Source organism: Anomaloglossus baeobatrachus, chromosome 8 (assembly GCF_048569485.1).
Source record: "Anomaloglossus baeobatrachus isolate aAnoBae1 chromosome 8, aAnoBae1.hap1, whole genome shotgun sequence".
Lineage (NCBI taxonomy): Eukaryota > Metazoa > Chordata > Amphibia > Anura > Aromobatidae > Anomaloglossus > Anomaloglossus baeobatrachus.
The window spans coordinates 260,218,580-260,236,506 of record NC_134360.1 but is presented as its reverse complement, the minus strand read 5'-3'; the positions used below and the strand labels follow the sequence as shown (position 1 = coordinate 260,236,506).

At 46.5% G+C, this 17,927-nt stretch overlaps 1 protein-coding gene across 4 annotated transcripts in view; it reads right to left on the bottom strand.

Moving 5' to 3' along the window:
- The window catches only part of LOC142249555 (uncharacterized), a 102,446-nt gene that overhangs the window by 78,016 nt on the left and 6,503 nt on the right, over nucleotides 1-17,927 (bottom strand). For all 4 annotated transcript variants that reach the window (XM_075321229.1, XM_075321226.1, XM_075321225.1 and 1 more), the window contains exons 4-6: nucleotides 16,761-16,812; nucleotides 16,546-16,612; nucleotides 16,238-16,457 (exon numbers count right to left, since the gene is read on the bottom strand). In XM_075321229.1, coding sequence (XP_075177344.1) covers nucleotides 16,238-16,457; nucleotides 16,546-16,612; nucleotides 16,761-16,812 — 339 coding nt within the window. The remainder of the gene's footprint in view (nucleotides 1-16,237; nucleotides 16,458-16,545; nucleotides 16,613-16,760; nucleotides 16,813-17,927) is intronic.

The following is a 17,927-nucleotide window of genomic DNA, read 5'->3' as shown; positions in this document are numbered from 1 at the left end:
TCAGCCGACACCAAAGCAGGGGATTAGGACAGGGCAGGAGCGGTTCGAGGCTCAGGAGAACCCCGAACCATAACACGGAGTCATCATTACAGGTTCATGTTCTCTTCTCCAAGATCTGATTCTGGTACCAGTGACCAGTATACAGTGCGGGCCATAAGTCAATGGAAGTGGTCAAAGTCTAATGTGATGAGATACCAATAATACAGATTCCTTAAACCCATTCAACTTTCATGAAAACAAAAAATATATGGAATATAAAGCCATTTTTAAAAATTGCCAACAACGTACTAGAAATCCTTAACGCAGGATTTTACACCCCCCAAACTATTTATATGCTTTTGCAGCTCTTTCAAAAATAAGTCCAGCAATTCCATTACATGGCCAGTCCGTTCCTCCATTACTGAGAAATCAGCATGTGAATTGATCTGCAAACAAGACTGTAAATGTGAAGCCTCTGTCACTCCAGCTCTATTCCCCACCCAGCACCGCCTCCTCCTGCTGGACTGACAGCCTCTATGTGTCGCGGGCGGGGAGGACGCCACTGCGCTGCGCTTGCTAACGCTTGGGTCCAGCGCTGCTGTGATGGCTGCTCGGTGGCTTGAGCGGTGGGCCGGATCCGGGGACTCGAGCGGCGCTCCTCGCCCGTGAGTGAAAGGGGTGGTTGGTTTGGGGGATTTAGTCCGTGACGCTACCCACGGGTCGTGGTGAAGATGGGCACCACCGCTGCTGGTAACGGGGATCCCGGGAGCGATGGTAGGGAGCAGCTGGGATGTTGTTTTCCCCCTCCGTGGGTAGGGGGTTGGTGGTCCCGGGGCCCGATGATGTGACGGGGAGGCAGGGTTGGTGAGGTGCAGGGTCGCAGGGACAGCGCGGCGTGGTGCCGGATGGCACAGGTGTACTCACTCAGCAAGAAAGGTACAAAGTCCTCGGTAAACCAAACGGCTGGATGGACGGGTCCCACAGCCGGCTGCTGTGTCTCTCCCCGGACAGGTGATGGCGGTTGTCTTTTCCTGCACCTTGATGTTCTCTTTCTGACTCCTATGGATTCCCAACGGTAGTCCGCTCCCCGGTGTATGGGTACCGGAGGAGCCCGTTTGCCCGCAGACGCTGGCCTTGGGTCTCTAGCCTTAAGGCGGTAGCTGTATAACCTCACGGTGTGGGTGGTTGCCTTCAATCGGGACTTTTGCTGTTATGAAACCCTGGGGTTCCAGTCACATTCGGATCTGACTATTGACGGCGGCTCCAAGTCTGGACGGGGTCGGATGGCCCTGCCTGTGTGTGCTGGCTTCACTTCGCTCCCCAGTCGGTACCGGCGGGCCGTCGCCCGGTCCTATGGTTCCGCATTGCTCCACCACTCCTGCAGACGGCCACCACCGTCTGCCAACCTTGCTGTCAGTGCCTGGGCCACAAACCCAGACACCCAAGTGCTTGCTCCTCACTCCTCAAACTCCAAACTGTGCTGTCACTTTTCCCGCCTCCAGGCCTGTGAACTGCTCGGTGGGTGGAGCCAACTGCTTGACTCCGCCCCACCTGGTGTGGACATCAGACACTGGAGGGAGGCAACAAGGATTTTTGTTTGGCTGGTGTCCCTGTCTAGTGGGGGTGGGGGGTGTTTGTATGTTATCTGTGACGACCTGGCTAGGCCAGGGCACCACATATGTGGTGTGTGATTTCAGCTGCCAGTCCAGCAGGAGGCGACACTGGGCGAGATAAAGAGCCTTCATATCTACTAATAGCGATTTGGACATCCGATCAAACTCCAGTTCCTCAGTAATGGAGGAACAGACCGGCCGTGTAAAGGTGTCGCTGAGCAGAGCTTTGGAAGGTCTACATGCAAATATACATAGTTTGGGATCTGAAATCCTGCTGACAGATTTCCTTTAATGATCAGGCCAAATTGTAGACATCTGACCAGGGTCACTTTGTGATGTAATAACTCTGGAACACTTCAATGGACCCCAGTGATTCGGAGATTGTTTCGGGACATGTTACCGCTCATGATAGTGGTAAATTTGAGTTTGAATTTTCCTGTCCTTAGACTAGAGCGTTATATCATGGAAACTGGTTAATAAATGACATTGTCTAGAGCAGCACCATCTGTGAAACTTTTTTTTTTTGTTAGGAAGTTAAAACTATTATAAATTTATCAGGAATTTTACATTTTTCCAACAAAATTTACAAAATCATTTTTTCTTATACTTATATATTCTTTCTTATATAGCACATCCCATTTGAAGTGACTTTGAGAAACCTGTGTGATGGAAAATACCCAAAATGGCACCATTCTAAAAACTGCACCCCTCAAAGTGCTCAAAATCACATCCAAGAGGTTTATTAACCCTTCAGGTGCTTTACAGGAATTATTAAAAAGTCGAATGGAAAAAAAATGAAATGAAATTTTACCTAAAAATGTTGCTTTGGCCCCAAGTTATTTACTTTTACACAGGATAACAGGATAAAATTGACCCCAAAATTTGTTACTCAATTTCTTCCGAGCATGCCGATACCCCACATGTGGTCAGAAACCTCTGTTAGGACACTCGGCCAGCTCGGAAAGGTAGAAGCACTATTTGAATTTTGGAACATAAATTTGGCTAAAATAGATTGCGGGCACCATGTCACATTTGCAGGGCCCCTGAGGTACCTAAACAGCAGAAACCTCAAACAAGTGACTCGATTTTGGAAACTACAGTGGGGTTAAAAAGTATTTATTCAGCCCCCAATTGTGCAATTTCTCCCCCTTATAAAGATTTGCTTGTAATTGACATCATTGGTGACCACAACTATGAGACACAAAATGAGAAAACAAATCCAGAAAATCACCGCGTCTGATTTGGAAGATTTTTTTGCAAATTATGGAGGAAAATAAGTATTTCGTCAATAACAAAAGTTCATCTCAATATTTTGTTCTATATCCTTTGTTGGCAATGACAGAGGTGAAACATTTTCTGTAAGTCTTCACAAGGTTGGCACGCACTGTTGGTGGTGTGTTGGCCCATTCCTCCATGCAGATCTCCTCTAGAGCAGTGATGTTTTGGGCCTGTCCCTGGGCAACATGGACTTTCAACTACCTCCAAAGGTTTTCCATGGGGTTGAGATCTGGAGACTGGCTAGACTACTCCAGAACCTTCATATACTTGTTCTGAAGATACTCCTTCGTTGCCCTTACGGTGTGCTTCGGATCATTATCATGCTGAAAGACCAAGACATATTTCATCTGCAATGCCTTTGCTGATTGATGGAGGTTTGCACTCAAAATCTCACGATACATGACCCCATTCATTCTTTCCTGTAGACGGATCAGTCGTCCTGGTCCCTTTGCGGAGAAATAGCCCCAAAGCATGATGTTACCACACCCATGCTTCACAGTAGGTATGGTGCTCTTTGGATGCAACTCACCATTCTGTCTCATCCAAACTCGACGAGTTGTGTTTCTACCAAACAATTCTACTTTTGTTTCATCAGACCATCTAACATTCTCCCAATACTCTTCTGGATAATCCAAATGCTCTCTAGAAAACTTCACATGGACCCGGACATGTACTGGCTTAAGCAGGGGGACACGTCTGGCACTGCAGGATCTGAGTCCCTGGCAGTGTAGTGTGTTACTAATGGTAGCGTTTGTTACGGTGGTCCCAGCTCTGTGCAGGTCATTCACTAGGTCCCCCATGTGGTTCTGGGATTTTTGTTCACTATTCTTGTGATCATTTTGATCCCACGGGGCGAGATCGTGCGTGGAGCCTAACATCGATGGATATTATCAGTGGTCTTGTATGTCTTCCATTTTATTATTATTATTGCTCCCGCAGTTGATTTCATCACACCAAGCTGCTTGCCTATTGCAGACTCCGTCTTCCCAGCCTGGTGCAGGGCTACAATTTTGTTTCTGATGTCCTTCAACAGCTCTTTGTTCTTCACCATAGTGGAGTTTGGAGTGTGATTGTTTGAGGTTGTGGAGATGTGTCACTTTTACTGATAAGTTCAAACTGGAGCCATTACTACAGGTAATGAGTGGAGGACAGAGGAGCCTCTTAAAGAAGAAGCTACAGGTCTGTGAGAGACCGAAATCTTGCATGTTTTTAGGTGACTACTTATTTTCCACCATAATTTGCAAAAAAAATCTTGCCAAATCAGAGGCGGTGATTTTCTGGATTTGTTGTCTCATTTTGTCGCTCATAGTTGTGGTCACCTATGATGTTAGTTACAGGCCAGCCTCTTCTTTATAAGTGGGAGAACTTGCACAATTAGTGGCTGACTAATGTCTTTTTTCCCCACTGTAGAGCCATCAAGCATTTTATTCAGGGGTATATGAGCATTTTGAACCCATAGTTACTTCATAGAATTTAATAACATTAGGTCGTCATATTGGAAATGTTCATGTTTTTTTTTTTTCTTTTACAAAAATGTTACTTTAGCACCAAATTTCTCATTTTTACAGTCTGTACCAGAAAAAAAGTGAACCCCACAGTTGTGTTACCCACTTTCTTATGAGCGAGGTATATAGTTAAAACGTTTTGTTTGGACAAATGGGAGGACTTGGAACGGGTGGAGCAATATTTGAATTTTGGAAAGTAAATTTAGCTCTATTTGGAATAGATTGTCATAGCCTCTTTGTTTTAAGAACCGTAAACCTCCATAAATGCCTTTTTAGTAAATTATACCCTCTAATGTATTTATTTAGGGCGGTAATGAGTAGTTTGATACTGTGACGCCCCAGGGCTGTGGGGTACTCGGTCCCGGGTGTGTGTGACACTTAGGGGGAGTTGTGGTCGCGGCCGATGATTGGTTCGATATAAGAAAGGGGTGAAAAATAAAAAAAATAAAAATAAAAGTTCTCGACTGCACCACTTGCGGTGTGCGGCCAGGTTTTTGAAGCCGCCGCTGCAGGGTCCTGCTGGGGCTGATGGAGTAAGTGCAGCTGAGGGGTTTTGGGCCCTCCGCAAGCAGGGACAAGCCCCAGCAGTGGATGGTGAAGGGGCAATGATAGGGGACAGTCAGTTTATGTGCAGAGGAACAAAGGAAACAGTCCACACCAGTGTTGCAGTTTCAACTTGCCTTTACTGGCCTGGTACCTGGACCTGCTGGTGCCGGTTCCAGGTGTTCCCGCTCCTTGTTCTCCATGCCAGCTGTGACCCGGGGTAGCTGTTCTCCGTGCACACTTTTTGTTAATGGGCTCTCAGGCCTAGAGCTGCTTGGGAGTCCCTTCTCTTCAGTCTTGGTCCTATTGCAGGCAGCCTGGACTATTTAAGGATTTTGGTCCACAATCCCCTCTTTACTGCTGATGCTTCAGACTCTTAGGTTGGTGATGGACCCTGGAGATCCCCTCGCCTGGCAGATTTAGCAGTTGACCATAAAGTGTCCCGCTGTCCTAGGGTCTGCACCCCGCCTTGTGCTGAGTCCTGTGAGCCTTGGTTCTAGACTTCCACAGGCGTCCCGCGGTACCTGGAGTATTCCACTTCCACAGGTAAGGCTGCTTTCACACTACGTTTATTTAACATCCGTCCATAACGTTTTTTTAGTGGAAAAACGGATCCAGTGCAAATGCGTTTTCACTTCAATGCATTTGCAATGGACTCGCGTCCACCTGCGTTCGCATGCGTTTGCGTGCGTTAGACACAGGATCCGTACTTTTGCATTATTTTAACATGTTTCAAAAACGCTACTTGTAGCGTTTTTTACCTTTGTCAAAATAACGCATCTCACAGGATCCTTCACATTGCGCCGCGAGCTGCAATGCATTTCAATGAGCGCTGGATCCTGCCTAGCAGAATGCGTTGAGTTGCGTTGTAACAGGATCCTGCTTTTGTACTGAGCATGCCCAGAAAGTACTGAGCATGCCCAGAACCAGTCTCACGTGATCTGTCTCTCTCTCCTCCTCGCTCCCTCACCCTCTCTATCTCTGTCTTTCCCCCTTCCTCCCCTCCCTCTCTCTCCCACCTGAGAGCTGCGGACACTCGTAACCAAGGTAAATATCGGGTAACCACTTCTCTTAGTTACCCGATGTTTACGTTGGTAACGTGTGCAGGGAGCCCGGCTCCTAGCAGCTGCAGACACTCGTAACCAAGATAAATATCGCGTATCCAAGCCCGATGTTTACCTTGGTTACGAGCGTCTGCAGCTGTCAGAAGCCGGCTCCCTGTCTGGCACGTTTAGTTCCCCTCACTCCCGATCACATGACTCCAATGCCCGCCCCTAAACATCCAGTGACAGGATCCTGCAAAATAACAGATGTGTTTGCATGCGTTTTTTGCTGTAAAAGCAGGATCCGCTTTTGCAGCAAAAAAACGTTCCTGACGCATGTTAAAAAAACGTAGTGTGAAAGCAGCCTAACTCACGATTCCTGGAGTCCTGTTTCCTTACTCCACAGTCCCTCACTCCTATTACAGCTCTCCGGTGTTACTTCAGGTCTTTCTGTACTTTTACTCTCAACTCCTTCTCTCTCCTCACAACTCCTCTACTCCTTCCTTCACTTCTCTTAACTGACTACTTCTTCCTGCCAACTGATCACTGGCCCCTCCCCCTCGCTGGGTCTCTCCCTACAGATTGGGTGGCGACTATCCAATCAGTGCACATCTCTTTTACCTGTTGCTAGGCAGTCTCCCAGTCTGGTGTTAGGGTTGTACAGTATATGTGGCCTGAAGGTGTTGGTGTACTGACTGGTGGTTTGGGTTTCCACATTCACATTTTGTGGCACCTGTCACCACAGGGGTGCTACAATACCAAAAAACCCCAAAAAAATTCATAGAAGGGGTAATTGCAAGCCGGTTACCTGATCCATTTACTCACTGACCTGCTGTTGTGACAGGAGACACCATCTGGAGGCTGCAGATTCCCACTGGAGCTATTCCCTGACTCCTGCACGGCGTTGCTGGATCTCCTGAGGCTGGAGAGTGTGGAGCAGCAGCCATCTTCCCTACAGCCTGCATTTCCACAGTGAGCAGCAGAGCATGACTCCGGAGAGCAGTGAGGAGTGACAGATTTATGGCCAGAGGTGAAGACCCAGGAGTGGTGAGCACAGGGAGTTAATCCCTTAGCTGTGTAACTGGCAGTCAGTGAGCAGCAGGGGCCAGTGGTTGTGTGGGAGACTTTAACCCATAGAGTGCTGGAGGGTCTGGAGTGTGTGCCTTGAAAAACGGGCCCTGCAGATTTTTCCTGACACATGAAAACAAATAAGTGGCACATATTGAAGTCCCCACGCTGCACAGGCCTGCATCATCCTGATAAATACACCCTGAGTGCTATGCTGCCCTGGGACTTCCTTCGTTCTTATTATCCACCATATAAGTGGCTGTTTTCCGGCTCTCTGGACGTGGTGAGGAAGTGGAGACCGACATATTACTAAATATACATTATAAAGGCACAGATTCAGACGCACAGGAGCATGATAAGAGAGGGATGCAGAATCAGCAAATCCCCAGTGTATCAATATGAGTCCCCCTAAACAAAGTGGAGCTATTGACAAACTTAAGGAGTTCGCAAGGGCTGGTCAGGCAGATGCCCCTAAAGTCAAGAGAAATGCCACCCCAAAAGGTCAGGCACTGTTGGATGACGGGTCAGAGGATAAAGATGATTTAACCCTGAGGCAGGTGTATGAACAGCTTCTACAAGCAATTTCTACAAGCAACAACTCCCTCACAGGGAAGATTGAGCAGGTACATTCAGAGGTGGGCCTCCTGCGTCAGGACATGCAATCCCTGAGGGCCCGAACAGCGGAAGTCGAGACGCGAGTGTCTGAACTGGAGGATCAAACTAACACTCAAAACAAAAATGACAACAATGGCCGGATCGGCAAATGCATGGCGCCAGAAATCAGACGATCTGGAGAACCGCATGCGTCGAAACAATATACGAATCATAGGACTGCCAGAGCGCTCGGAAGGTCAGCATCCGGAACAATTCCTGGAGGAGTGGCTGAAATGTAATCTCGGAGAGGAGTTCTCCTCGACATTTGCGGTGGAGAGGGCGCACAGAGTTCCAACGAGGCCTCCTATTCCAGGCGCGCCACCACGTCCCTTTTTAGCAAGGATGCTCAACTACAGAGATAGAGACACAGCACTCCGTCTGGCCCGACAGAAGAGCCCACTCAAGTTCAATAATGCTGCGCTCTCGATCTTTCTGGACTTTTCGGTGGACCTCCAGAAACAGAGGGCCCACTTCATGGAGGTGAAGAAGAAATTAAGGGAGCGGAACATCATCTACTCTATGCTGTACCCTGCCCGGCTCCGCATAGTGCATGAAGGGTCGCATCTGTTTTTTACTACACCTGCTGAGGCTGAGGACTGGCTACAGGTACACCCGAAACCTAAGGGGCAGAAGCCATGAGATTACTTTCCTAGGTGACATTTTCTGTGCCCCCTGGCGACCCTCTTATTTCATGGTTGCTTGAAGCCCCCTTTGGAGACAGATGGGACTTCCCCGTGCCTCGAGTGATGGAGGAATTGGCCAGGAATTGGTTCTTGTGAAATGGGAGCCCTATCTTGTGCACCCTTATACCACCTATACCAGGACACTGTATTCAGTGGTGGTATCCCCATTGATGTTTGAAATGTTTTACAGGACTTATCGGAAAGGTCCTGAACTTCGATATTGGTTCTATATGTTTACAGCTGCAATTGCATTAACTTTATTTCTTTGCAGGGACAGGCTTATTACTGTTGGAGGGTTAATCACACTTACTAGCAGGGCAGAAAGCGTCTTATACCTGGGATCCTGGTTCTATAAAAAGATCTATGTGATATGGGGTCAAAGCTAATATTTATGACCTGGAATGTCAGAGGCCTTAAATTGCCCAAAAAACGTATTAAGGTATTCTCCCAAATTAAGCAAGTCAAGGCCCAACTGGTGGTACTGGTAGAGACTCACCTCACACGGGACACAGCCAGACTAGTAAACAAACCGTGGGTACAATGGTCGGCACATGCGTTCCACACCAGCTACTCCAGGGGTGTCTCTCTATTGGTCCATAGACATATCCGTTGGGAAGTGAAGGTGGTGAGGCGTGACCCGGAGGGGCGATTTGTGTTTATATATGAGTCTATAAACTCTAGACATTATTTGCTATTATGTATTTACAACCCCCCGCCAGCTCGCATCTCCATTCTTAATGAGCTTTGCCCTCAATTATCCAGATGCGTATGTGTTATGTATGGGGGATTTTAATCTTGTGATGAATGAGGAGCAGGACAGGTTTCGGATGGATGGAGGGGGACAACATTCGGCCACACACTTGACTGATTTGCAGCAATGCGCGGAGGGAGGTGGGTGGATTGACCTTTGGTGACTCCGGCATCCTAACACCCGAGAATATACATGTCATTCTTCTACTAGACGCACGCTGTCCCGACTAGATTATATTTTTGGGTCGCGCAATATCGCAACCTGGGTGGATGACGTGGCACACGGGGTCAGGGGCATATCAGATCACAGCCCAGTGATTCTTACTATGAAGACTAACCAAGGTGTTGGTAAACCCTTTTGGAGGTTAAACCCCTTTTGGCTAAAACTAATAGATCAAAGTGATAGAACTCTGACCCAAATAGAGGATTTCCTGGAAGCCCAGCCTAAACCCTGGAATATTAACTTGGTGTGGGACACCCTTAAAGCCTACCTTAGAGGGTGTTTGTCTTCAACCATAACATATCTTAAAAGAGTGACTAAAACTGAGGATGATATAGTAGAGGGGAGACTTAGGGACTTAGAGGCAATATATATATCGGCCCCAACCAATGGAATTAGGGCGGCCTGGATGCAATCATATAGGTTATATATGCAGCACTCTGAGACCAAGTCCAAACGCAAATTGTTCTTTACCTGACAATCATATTTTGAGCTTGGAAATCAATCCATAAATTATTGGCATATATGGTTAGGCAACACAACACTTCAAACACAATATTGGGTATGCGGAGGATGGATGGCTCAATAGCTACATCCCCTGAGGATATTTTAGAGTGCTTTTGTGAATACTATAAAACCCTATACACATCTAGAAAACCTCATGGAGTTCAAAGTTGCGTGACATATTTGTCGGATTTGGAGTTTCCCACTTTGAGTGAATCACAACGGGAGTCTCTGGAGGCGGACATCACACTGGATGAAGTGATTACTGCCATCTCGGATATGGCTAGGGGGAAATCCCCGGGTCCAGATGGCCTTCCCATAGAATTCTATAGTAAATATTGTGACGTATTGGCCCCGATTCTTTTAGAGGTTTTCTCACATTTTTCAGCCAGCGACTCTCTACCTGCCTCCTTGTACGAAGCACATATAGTCGTGCTGAGGAAGGAGGGTAAAGACCCACTAGACTGCGGTTCATACCATCCTATATCCCTAGTTAACGTGGATTACAAGATCTTTACCAAAATACTGGCGTCCAGGCTTAATTCAGTCATATTGAGTATAGTTCACCCAGATCAAACCGGATTTATGCCGGGAAAACACCTCTATAAATATAAGACGGGTCCAGTCCATAGTGCAATATAGCACACTGGTCCAGGAGAACGAGTGGGCCTTGGCCTCGCTGGACGCGGCCAAGGCATTTGACTCGGTAGAATGGCCATTTTTATTTGCCTGCCTCCAGAGATTCGCTTTTGGGCCTAAATTCAGTAATTGGATTCATATGTTGTATAGGTCCCCGACAGGCAGGATACTAGTCAATGGTGCCATGTCTACACCCTTCGCATTGAACCGGGGCACAAGACAGGGATGCCCTCTGTCTCCAGCATTGTTTGCACTAGTTATTGAAGCTTTGGCAATTAGAATCCGCTCTCATCCACAGATCACTGGAATCACTATAGCCGACCGCACAGATCAAATAGGATTGTATGCGGATGACATGGTTGTCTTCTTAGATCGAGTGCAAGAGACTCTACCGGTGGTTATAGACACTATAGATACATTTGGGGTGTTTTCGGGACTACGCATCAACTGGGATATGTCGGCTTTGATGCCATTAATGCATGGGTCTGGAATTTCAATGGAGGGTAGGTCACCTTTGCAAGTGGTAACTAGCTTTAAATACCTGGGAATACACATACAGAAAGACCATACACTAGACCTGCAGACGAGTATAACACCACTTCTGGAGCACGTTACACTTAAATATAACTTGTGGAGCAAGCTACCCCTGTCAGTGGTTGGCAGAATAAATTTAATTAAAATGATATTACTTCCAAAGCTTAGCTATACACTACAACATAGTGCAGTATCAGTACCCAAATCCTTCTTAATGGTAAACTCGCTTACTACCTCTTTCATATGGGGGAAATCCAGACCCAAACTTCGGTTATCCATTTTACAGAGATCCAAAAGACTGGGAGGGATGGCTTTACCGGAGTTCTTCCTCTACTACCTCGCGGGACAGCTTAGGACACTAGAGACTTGGATGCCTGGATGTCAGCTGCCAAACTCTGAGAGTCACTTGGCACACGCGGCTGGGACTGATTGTTTAGTGGGTTTTCTGGAATCAGAAGGACTGAGAACACCACAGCAATTACCCCTCCTCAGGTTGGCAAGATTAGTCTGGCGACAAGCCAAGAGGGTGGTACACTTCGAAGGGGTGGTGGTGGAACTCCCATTATGGGGGAATAGCCACTTCCATACTCTGAGAGATCACCCCTCGGCGCAATTCTGGGCCACTCACAGCGTCAGTGCATTAGGTGATCTTTTTGTCCCGGGAACCACAACCTTCAAGTCCTTTGAACAAGTCCAGATTGAATATAATGTCCCAAGATCACAATTCTTTAGATACCTGCAGATTCGCACAGCGATTCAATCCCACATACAGAAAATTGGAGTGAGGAAATTGATATCATCACTTCCTATGATAGGTATTCTAAAATCACAAGGACCTCGAGGCCTCATCTCAGCTATATATACTTACCTGTTGTCAGTGGGGGTGGAGTCTGACCCCTTGCCAGCCCAGGATAGATGGAAATCTCTAATTCCCTCTCTACAGGGAGAGGAATGGGAAGAGATATTGGAATCTCCGACTGCGGTATCCCCTTCGGTTAATAGGTTGATTCAATGCTACATTGTCCACCAGGCATACCTTACTCCAACTCGATTATTTAGTATGGGCCGTTCTCGTACATCGGAGTGCCCGAGGCGTCGTCTCTCAGGGGCAAATTTCATACATATGATCTGGAGATGTCCCAATATATCTTCGAACTGGCGGGCAGTGACATCTCTGCTGACATCGATTGTGTCGATTCCTGTTTTGTGTGACCCTTTGATATGCCTGTTTGGGGGGTGGAGGAAGAGTTCTGGGATCATTACATGGCAATATTCCTCAGAGAGGCATTGTTTCTGGCTAGGAAATTAATAGCTCTGAGGTGGATGGGAGATTCGAATCCAACTGTGCGGTCCTGGGTTACACTAGTCAATGCAATCATAGTCTATGAGCGGGTGGTATATTATAATAGGGGGTGCCCGGGAAAATTTAACAAAATCTGGGGTTTGTGGAATTCTTCTCCAGACACACTTGCGGAGGTTTGAGGGAGATTATGCGGATAACGGTGGTTCCCGTTAGATGTTGGGATATGAAACACTGTCCAATGGTATATTGAGGTATAATAATGCAATGTGGCTGTTGTTCTTTCTTTCTATCTTCCTTTTTCTATTCCTCTTTCTATCTTGTTTTCAAAATATGGTCATGCTGATAGAGCTGTTCTTATGCTCAATATAAAATTATATATATGCAAATGATAAGAAGTATGGATAATACCATTGTTCTATCTTAAGTGCTAAAGATATTATTGACTTATATGACTGTTTATTGTTATATTTAAATATTACTATCTATATACGGAGCTATCTTTATATGGCAAATGTCAGTTGTACCATGTTTGAAATTGTTAATAAAGCGAAGTTAAAAAAACCAAAAACATTTGGCTTCGGGGTATAGGAATTTAGAAGTGAATCTTTTAGGAGGGAAATTTGGGGTTTCAATTTATTTAGCCGATCATAATTGGGGTAATTTCTTGGAGGAGCTTGGCAATTGTCACTAAAATGGAGGAATTTTATTAGGGTTTCATATTGGGACATTGCGGCTGTAAATACTGGGGTGTGGGGACAGATTTAGCTGTCCAGTAGAAATGCAATAACTTCATTCACTAGAGAAGACGCAAGGACATGACCTGGGAAGACGATGACGTTCCCTCAATCACCTCTGCTTTATTGATTGCACACAGGCATCCTGCAATCCTTACCCGGCAGTCACACATCTAATTTTACCCCTAATGTCCCAACGCATGCATCCGACATCTCTTCTTGCCTTTGAAAGCGGCACTGCAAACTCCCAATGTAGCTCCTGTCCATTATCAGCCACTTCTGCCTTTTCCCTCCCGGTGCTTTTGATAAATGAGAAGTATCAGTCACATCCTCAGCGCAGAGTTCCCTGTAAGGCTGCTTTCACACTACGTCTTTTTAACATGCGTCCTGAACGGTTTTTTTGCTGCAAAAGCGGATCCTGCTTTTACAGCAAAAAACGCATGTAAACGCATGTGTTACTTTGCAGGATCCTGTCACTGGATGTTTAGGGGCGGGCATTGGAGTCATGTGATCGGGAGTGAGGGGAACTAAACGTGCCAGACTGGGAGCCGGCATCTGACAGGTGCGAGGCTCGTAACCAAGGTAAACATCGGGTATACTTGCTTGGATACCCGATATTTACTTTGGTTACAAGCGTCTGCAGCTGCTAGGAGCCGGGCTCCCTGCACACGTAACCAACGTAAACATCGGGTAACTAAGATAAGTGGTTACCCGATCTTTACCTTGGTTACGAGTGTCCGCAGCTCTCAGGTGGAGGAGAGGGAGGGGGAGAGAGATAGGAGAGAGAGAGACTGATCACACCAGGCTGGTTTCTGGGCATGCCCAGTAGAGCAAGCAGGATCCCACCTATCAGCACGCCAGCGTTCACCTGCGTTTGCGTGCTGTTTAGTCAGGATCCAGCAATTTGCAGAAGTTGGACGCAGCTCAAAAACGCTACAAGTAGCGTTTTTGAAAGATGTTAAAAAACTGCAAGTCGCTGGATCCTTACTATAACGCACGCAAACGCAGGTGAACGCATGTTAACGCGAGTCCATTGCAAATGCATTGAAATGAAAACGCATTTGCACTGGATCAGTTTCTGCGTTAAAAAAACGTTCAGGACGCATGTTAAAAAGACTTAGTGTGAAAGCAGCCTAACTCGGACTGACTTCTGCTTGAAAGTTACAGAACCCAGGAGGGCTGCAGAGTCCCATGAATGAGCAGATCACATGATTTTCTGACGCCCGTTGGTCCTTCTATAGTTTGGGATTCAGCCTCTACCCTGCTTTATTCAATATTAATCTATAATTCAAAAGATATAGATTGACATAAACAAATGACCGGCTTCCGGCCCAGTGTGCTGAATGCTTCAATTGAAAACGGAGTATTGTGGCAATGACGATGGGCTTCGGTGGCAACCCTGACTACTGTGGCACACCGGACGGGAAACTCTTCTACACACTGATGTAACAGATATTCAAACATTCCCCCACCCCAGTGTCAGAGACTGGAGCAGCAGGGTCCAACCAGTAACACTGGCTCTGGGGGCCACTGATCAACTACAGCAATATTACATTCACAAACTTACCTATGCTTTTATATAATAATATACTGGATAGTTTGTAAAATGAATGATGAGAGGTTTTCTTTGTCTGCACATAGTGAAACAAGTGTATTGTACCAACTAGTGATTAGGTTGTGGGGTAAGTGACATACTACTGCAGAGGGGCCCCCCAGAGGATTCTCCTGCCCTCCTGTGGGCCAGTCCAAGCCTGGTCCCTTCATTTCTAGTAAGCAAAATATTATATGCCAAACATTTGGCAGATTTTATTACCGTATTTTTCGGACCATAAGACGCACTTTTTTCCCCCAAATGTTGGGGGAATATGGGGGGTGCATCTAATGGTTTGAATGTAGGGCTGCGAGGAATGAGGGTGCTGTGGTGGAGCGGGTCATCAGCGGCACGAGCAGGCTGCAGCAGCGCCTGCCGTGACCACGTGGACCTGCTCATTACATATGCACGCCCATCCTCCCGCCCATCTCTCAGCGGTGAAGCCGGCGCTACAGGTGGGCAGGGTGATGGGCGGGGACGTAGTAAACAGCCAGCTTGCGTGATCACCCCTGGCAACTACAGCCTGGGGTGATCATGCTCGGCTGTATTCACTGCTCCCCGTGCATCATCATCAGCGTGGGGTGCAGTGAATCAATGTACTCACCGTTCCCCTGCAGCTTCGCGATCTCCTCCTGTCTGCTGGCCGCGGCTGTATGGAAACTAGCGGTGCTCACAGCGATGACATCATCCCTGTGCGCACGTGTCCACACAGTCACGCCGGCAGACAGGAGGACATCGCGTTGCTGCAGGGATCGTGGCCGGCTCAACACAGTGCTGCCGGCAGACAGGAGGAAGAGCGACGCTGTGTAGAGCGAGGAAAGGTGAGTGTAAACGTTTATTTTTTTTTTTTATGTGCCACAGGATGCAGGACATAGTAGGATGGGGGTATATGAGCAGGATCATGGGGGTATATGAGCAGGATCATGGGGGTATATATGAGCAGGATCATGGGGGTATATGAGCAGCATGGGGCCATATAGCAGGATGATGGGATTATATGAACAGGATGATGGCATATAGCAGGATGATGGGGGTATATAGCAGGATGATGGCGTATATAGCAGGATGGCAGTATATAACAAAATGGGCTATACCAGGATGAGGGATATATATATACACACACAAGGCAGGAGGATCATTACCAGGCTGGGGTTTCCTTTAGCAGAGAATTTGGGGACAATACCCCCATAATAGTGTCAGCAGCAGATCCTTGCCCCATAACAACGTGTCATGACCAAATTTTTTGCTTAAAATTTTATTTTCCTTCTCTAAAACCAGGGTGCGTCTTATGATCCGGTGCGTCTTATAGTCCGAAAAATACGGTATATATTTCCAGAATTCACCATAATTTACTGCAGACATACACGTGAACATTTCTCAGTACAGACACTTTGAAGATGAATTCCCAGTTTGGTGCTAAATTCACTGTTATTTACACAATTGCACATTTTGCATGTTTGGATCAATTCATTTGTTATAAAATAGTTAATCTAGGATTGCACATTATACACATTTTTTTGCCACATTTCTTTAATAAAATTGCCCTGTTGAGTTGTTTGTGGGATTAATCACAACAGTAAAATCTCTGTACAATACCTGGAGGCCTTTGTGTTGTTTCTGTGGTTGGTTCCGGACTCACTGGACTGGTGGAGATAAATAGGAAAGATCCAGGCCACGGTCCATAGTTCTTGGTAGAGACCCCATTTCTTGTAGATCCAGTGTAACTGCTCTGACCTGGTGACTTCTGCACGGAGACCTGTCCTCCATTATTGGGTATTTTTCCCGCATGGATAGCAGCTCGGCAGATAGAGGAATCCTAAGAGAAATTATAGGTACAGCAGGTGACTTTTTATACGGTTTGATAACAGTGAATGAATTTATAATACGTTTTGCTTTCGTCTTACATCTGTATACACATCAGATCCCCAAACAGATCCCCCATTGGTAAGACAGTCAGCTGGACACAACACCCTGCAAAATAATCAGATAATTAGAAAGAAATACAATATTATCCATACATGATTGTGCTATGCTGCAATATCAGTCACTACTTGTGCATAAAAGTGGCGGTGTAACGCCAGAAATAGCGGGGCTATGGAATAAAAGGAAAAAATCTTACTCTGCAGAAGATCCCGGTAAATCTCTCGCGGTTGTTGTACAAGAAGCCGTCACTGCAACAAAATGGGAAGAATTCTCTGAGACGGAGTCACCATTACAGGTCCATGTTCTCTCTCCAAGATCTGATTCTGGTACCAGTGACCAGTATACAGTGCGGGCCATAAGTCAATGGAAGTGGCCACAGTCTAATGTGATGAGATACCAATATACAGTCATGGCCAAAAGTTTTGAGAATGACACCACAATGCTATTTTCACATGATCTGTTCCCTCTGGTTTTTAATTGTGTTTGTCTGATGTTTACATCACATACAGAAATATAATTGCAATCATATTATGAGACCAGAAGGTTCTATTGACATTAGAATGAGTTAATGCAGCAAGTCAGTATTTGCAGTGTTGACCCTTCTTCAGGACCTCTGCAATTCTCCCTGGCAGCTCTCAATCATCTTCTGGAGCAAATCCTGACTAATCGCGGTCCATTCTTGCATAAGCAATGCTTGCATTTTGCCAGAATTTGTTGGTTTTTGTTTGTCCACCCGTCTCTTGATGATTGCCCACAAGTTCTCAATGGGATTAAGATCTGGGGAGTTTCCAGGCCATGGACCCAAAATCTCTCTGTTTTGTTCCATGAGCCATTTAGTGATCCCCTTTGCTTTATGGCAAGGTGCTCCATCATGCTGGAAAAGGCATTGTTGGGTGCCAAACTGCTCTTGGACAGTTGGGAGAAGTTGCTCTTGGAGGACATTCTGGTACCATTCTTTATTCATGGCGGTGTTTTTAGGCAAGACTGTGAGTGGTGCGATTCCCTTGGCTGAGAAGCAACCCCACACATGAATGGTTTCCGGATGCTTAACAGTTGGCATGAGACAAGACTGGTGGTAGCGCTCACCTCCTCTTCTCCTAATAAGCTGTTTCCAGATGTCCCAAACAATCGAAAAGGGGATTCATCTGAGAAAATGACTTTACCCCAGTCCTCAGCAGTCCACTCCCTGTACCATTTGCAGAATATCAGTCGGTCCCTAATGTTTTTTCTGGAGAGAAGTGGCTTCTTTGCTGCCCTCCTTGAAACCAGGCCTTGCTCCAGCCGTCTCCGCCTCACAGTGCGTGCAGAAGCACTCACACCAGCCTGCTGCCATTACTGCGCTAGCTCGCCACTGCTGGTAGTC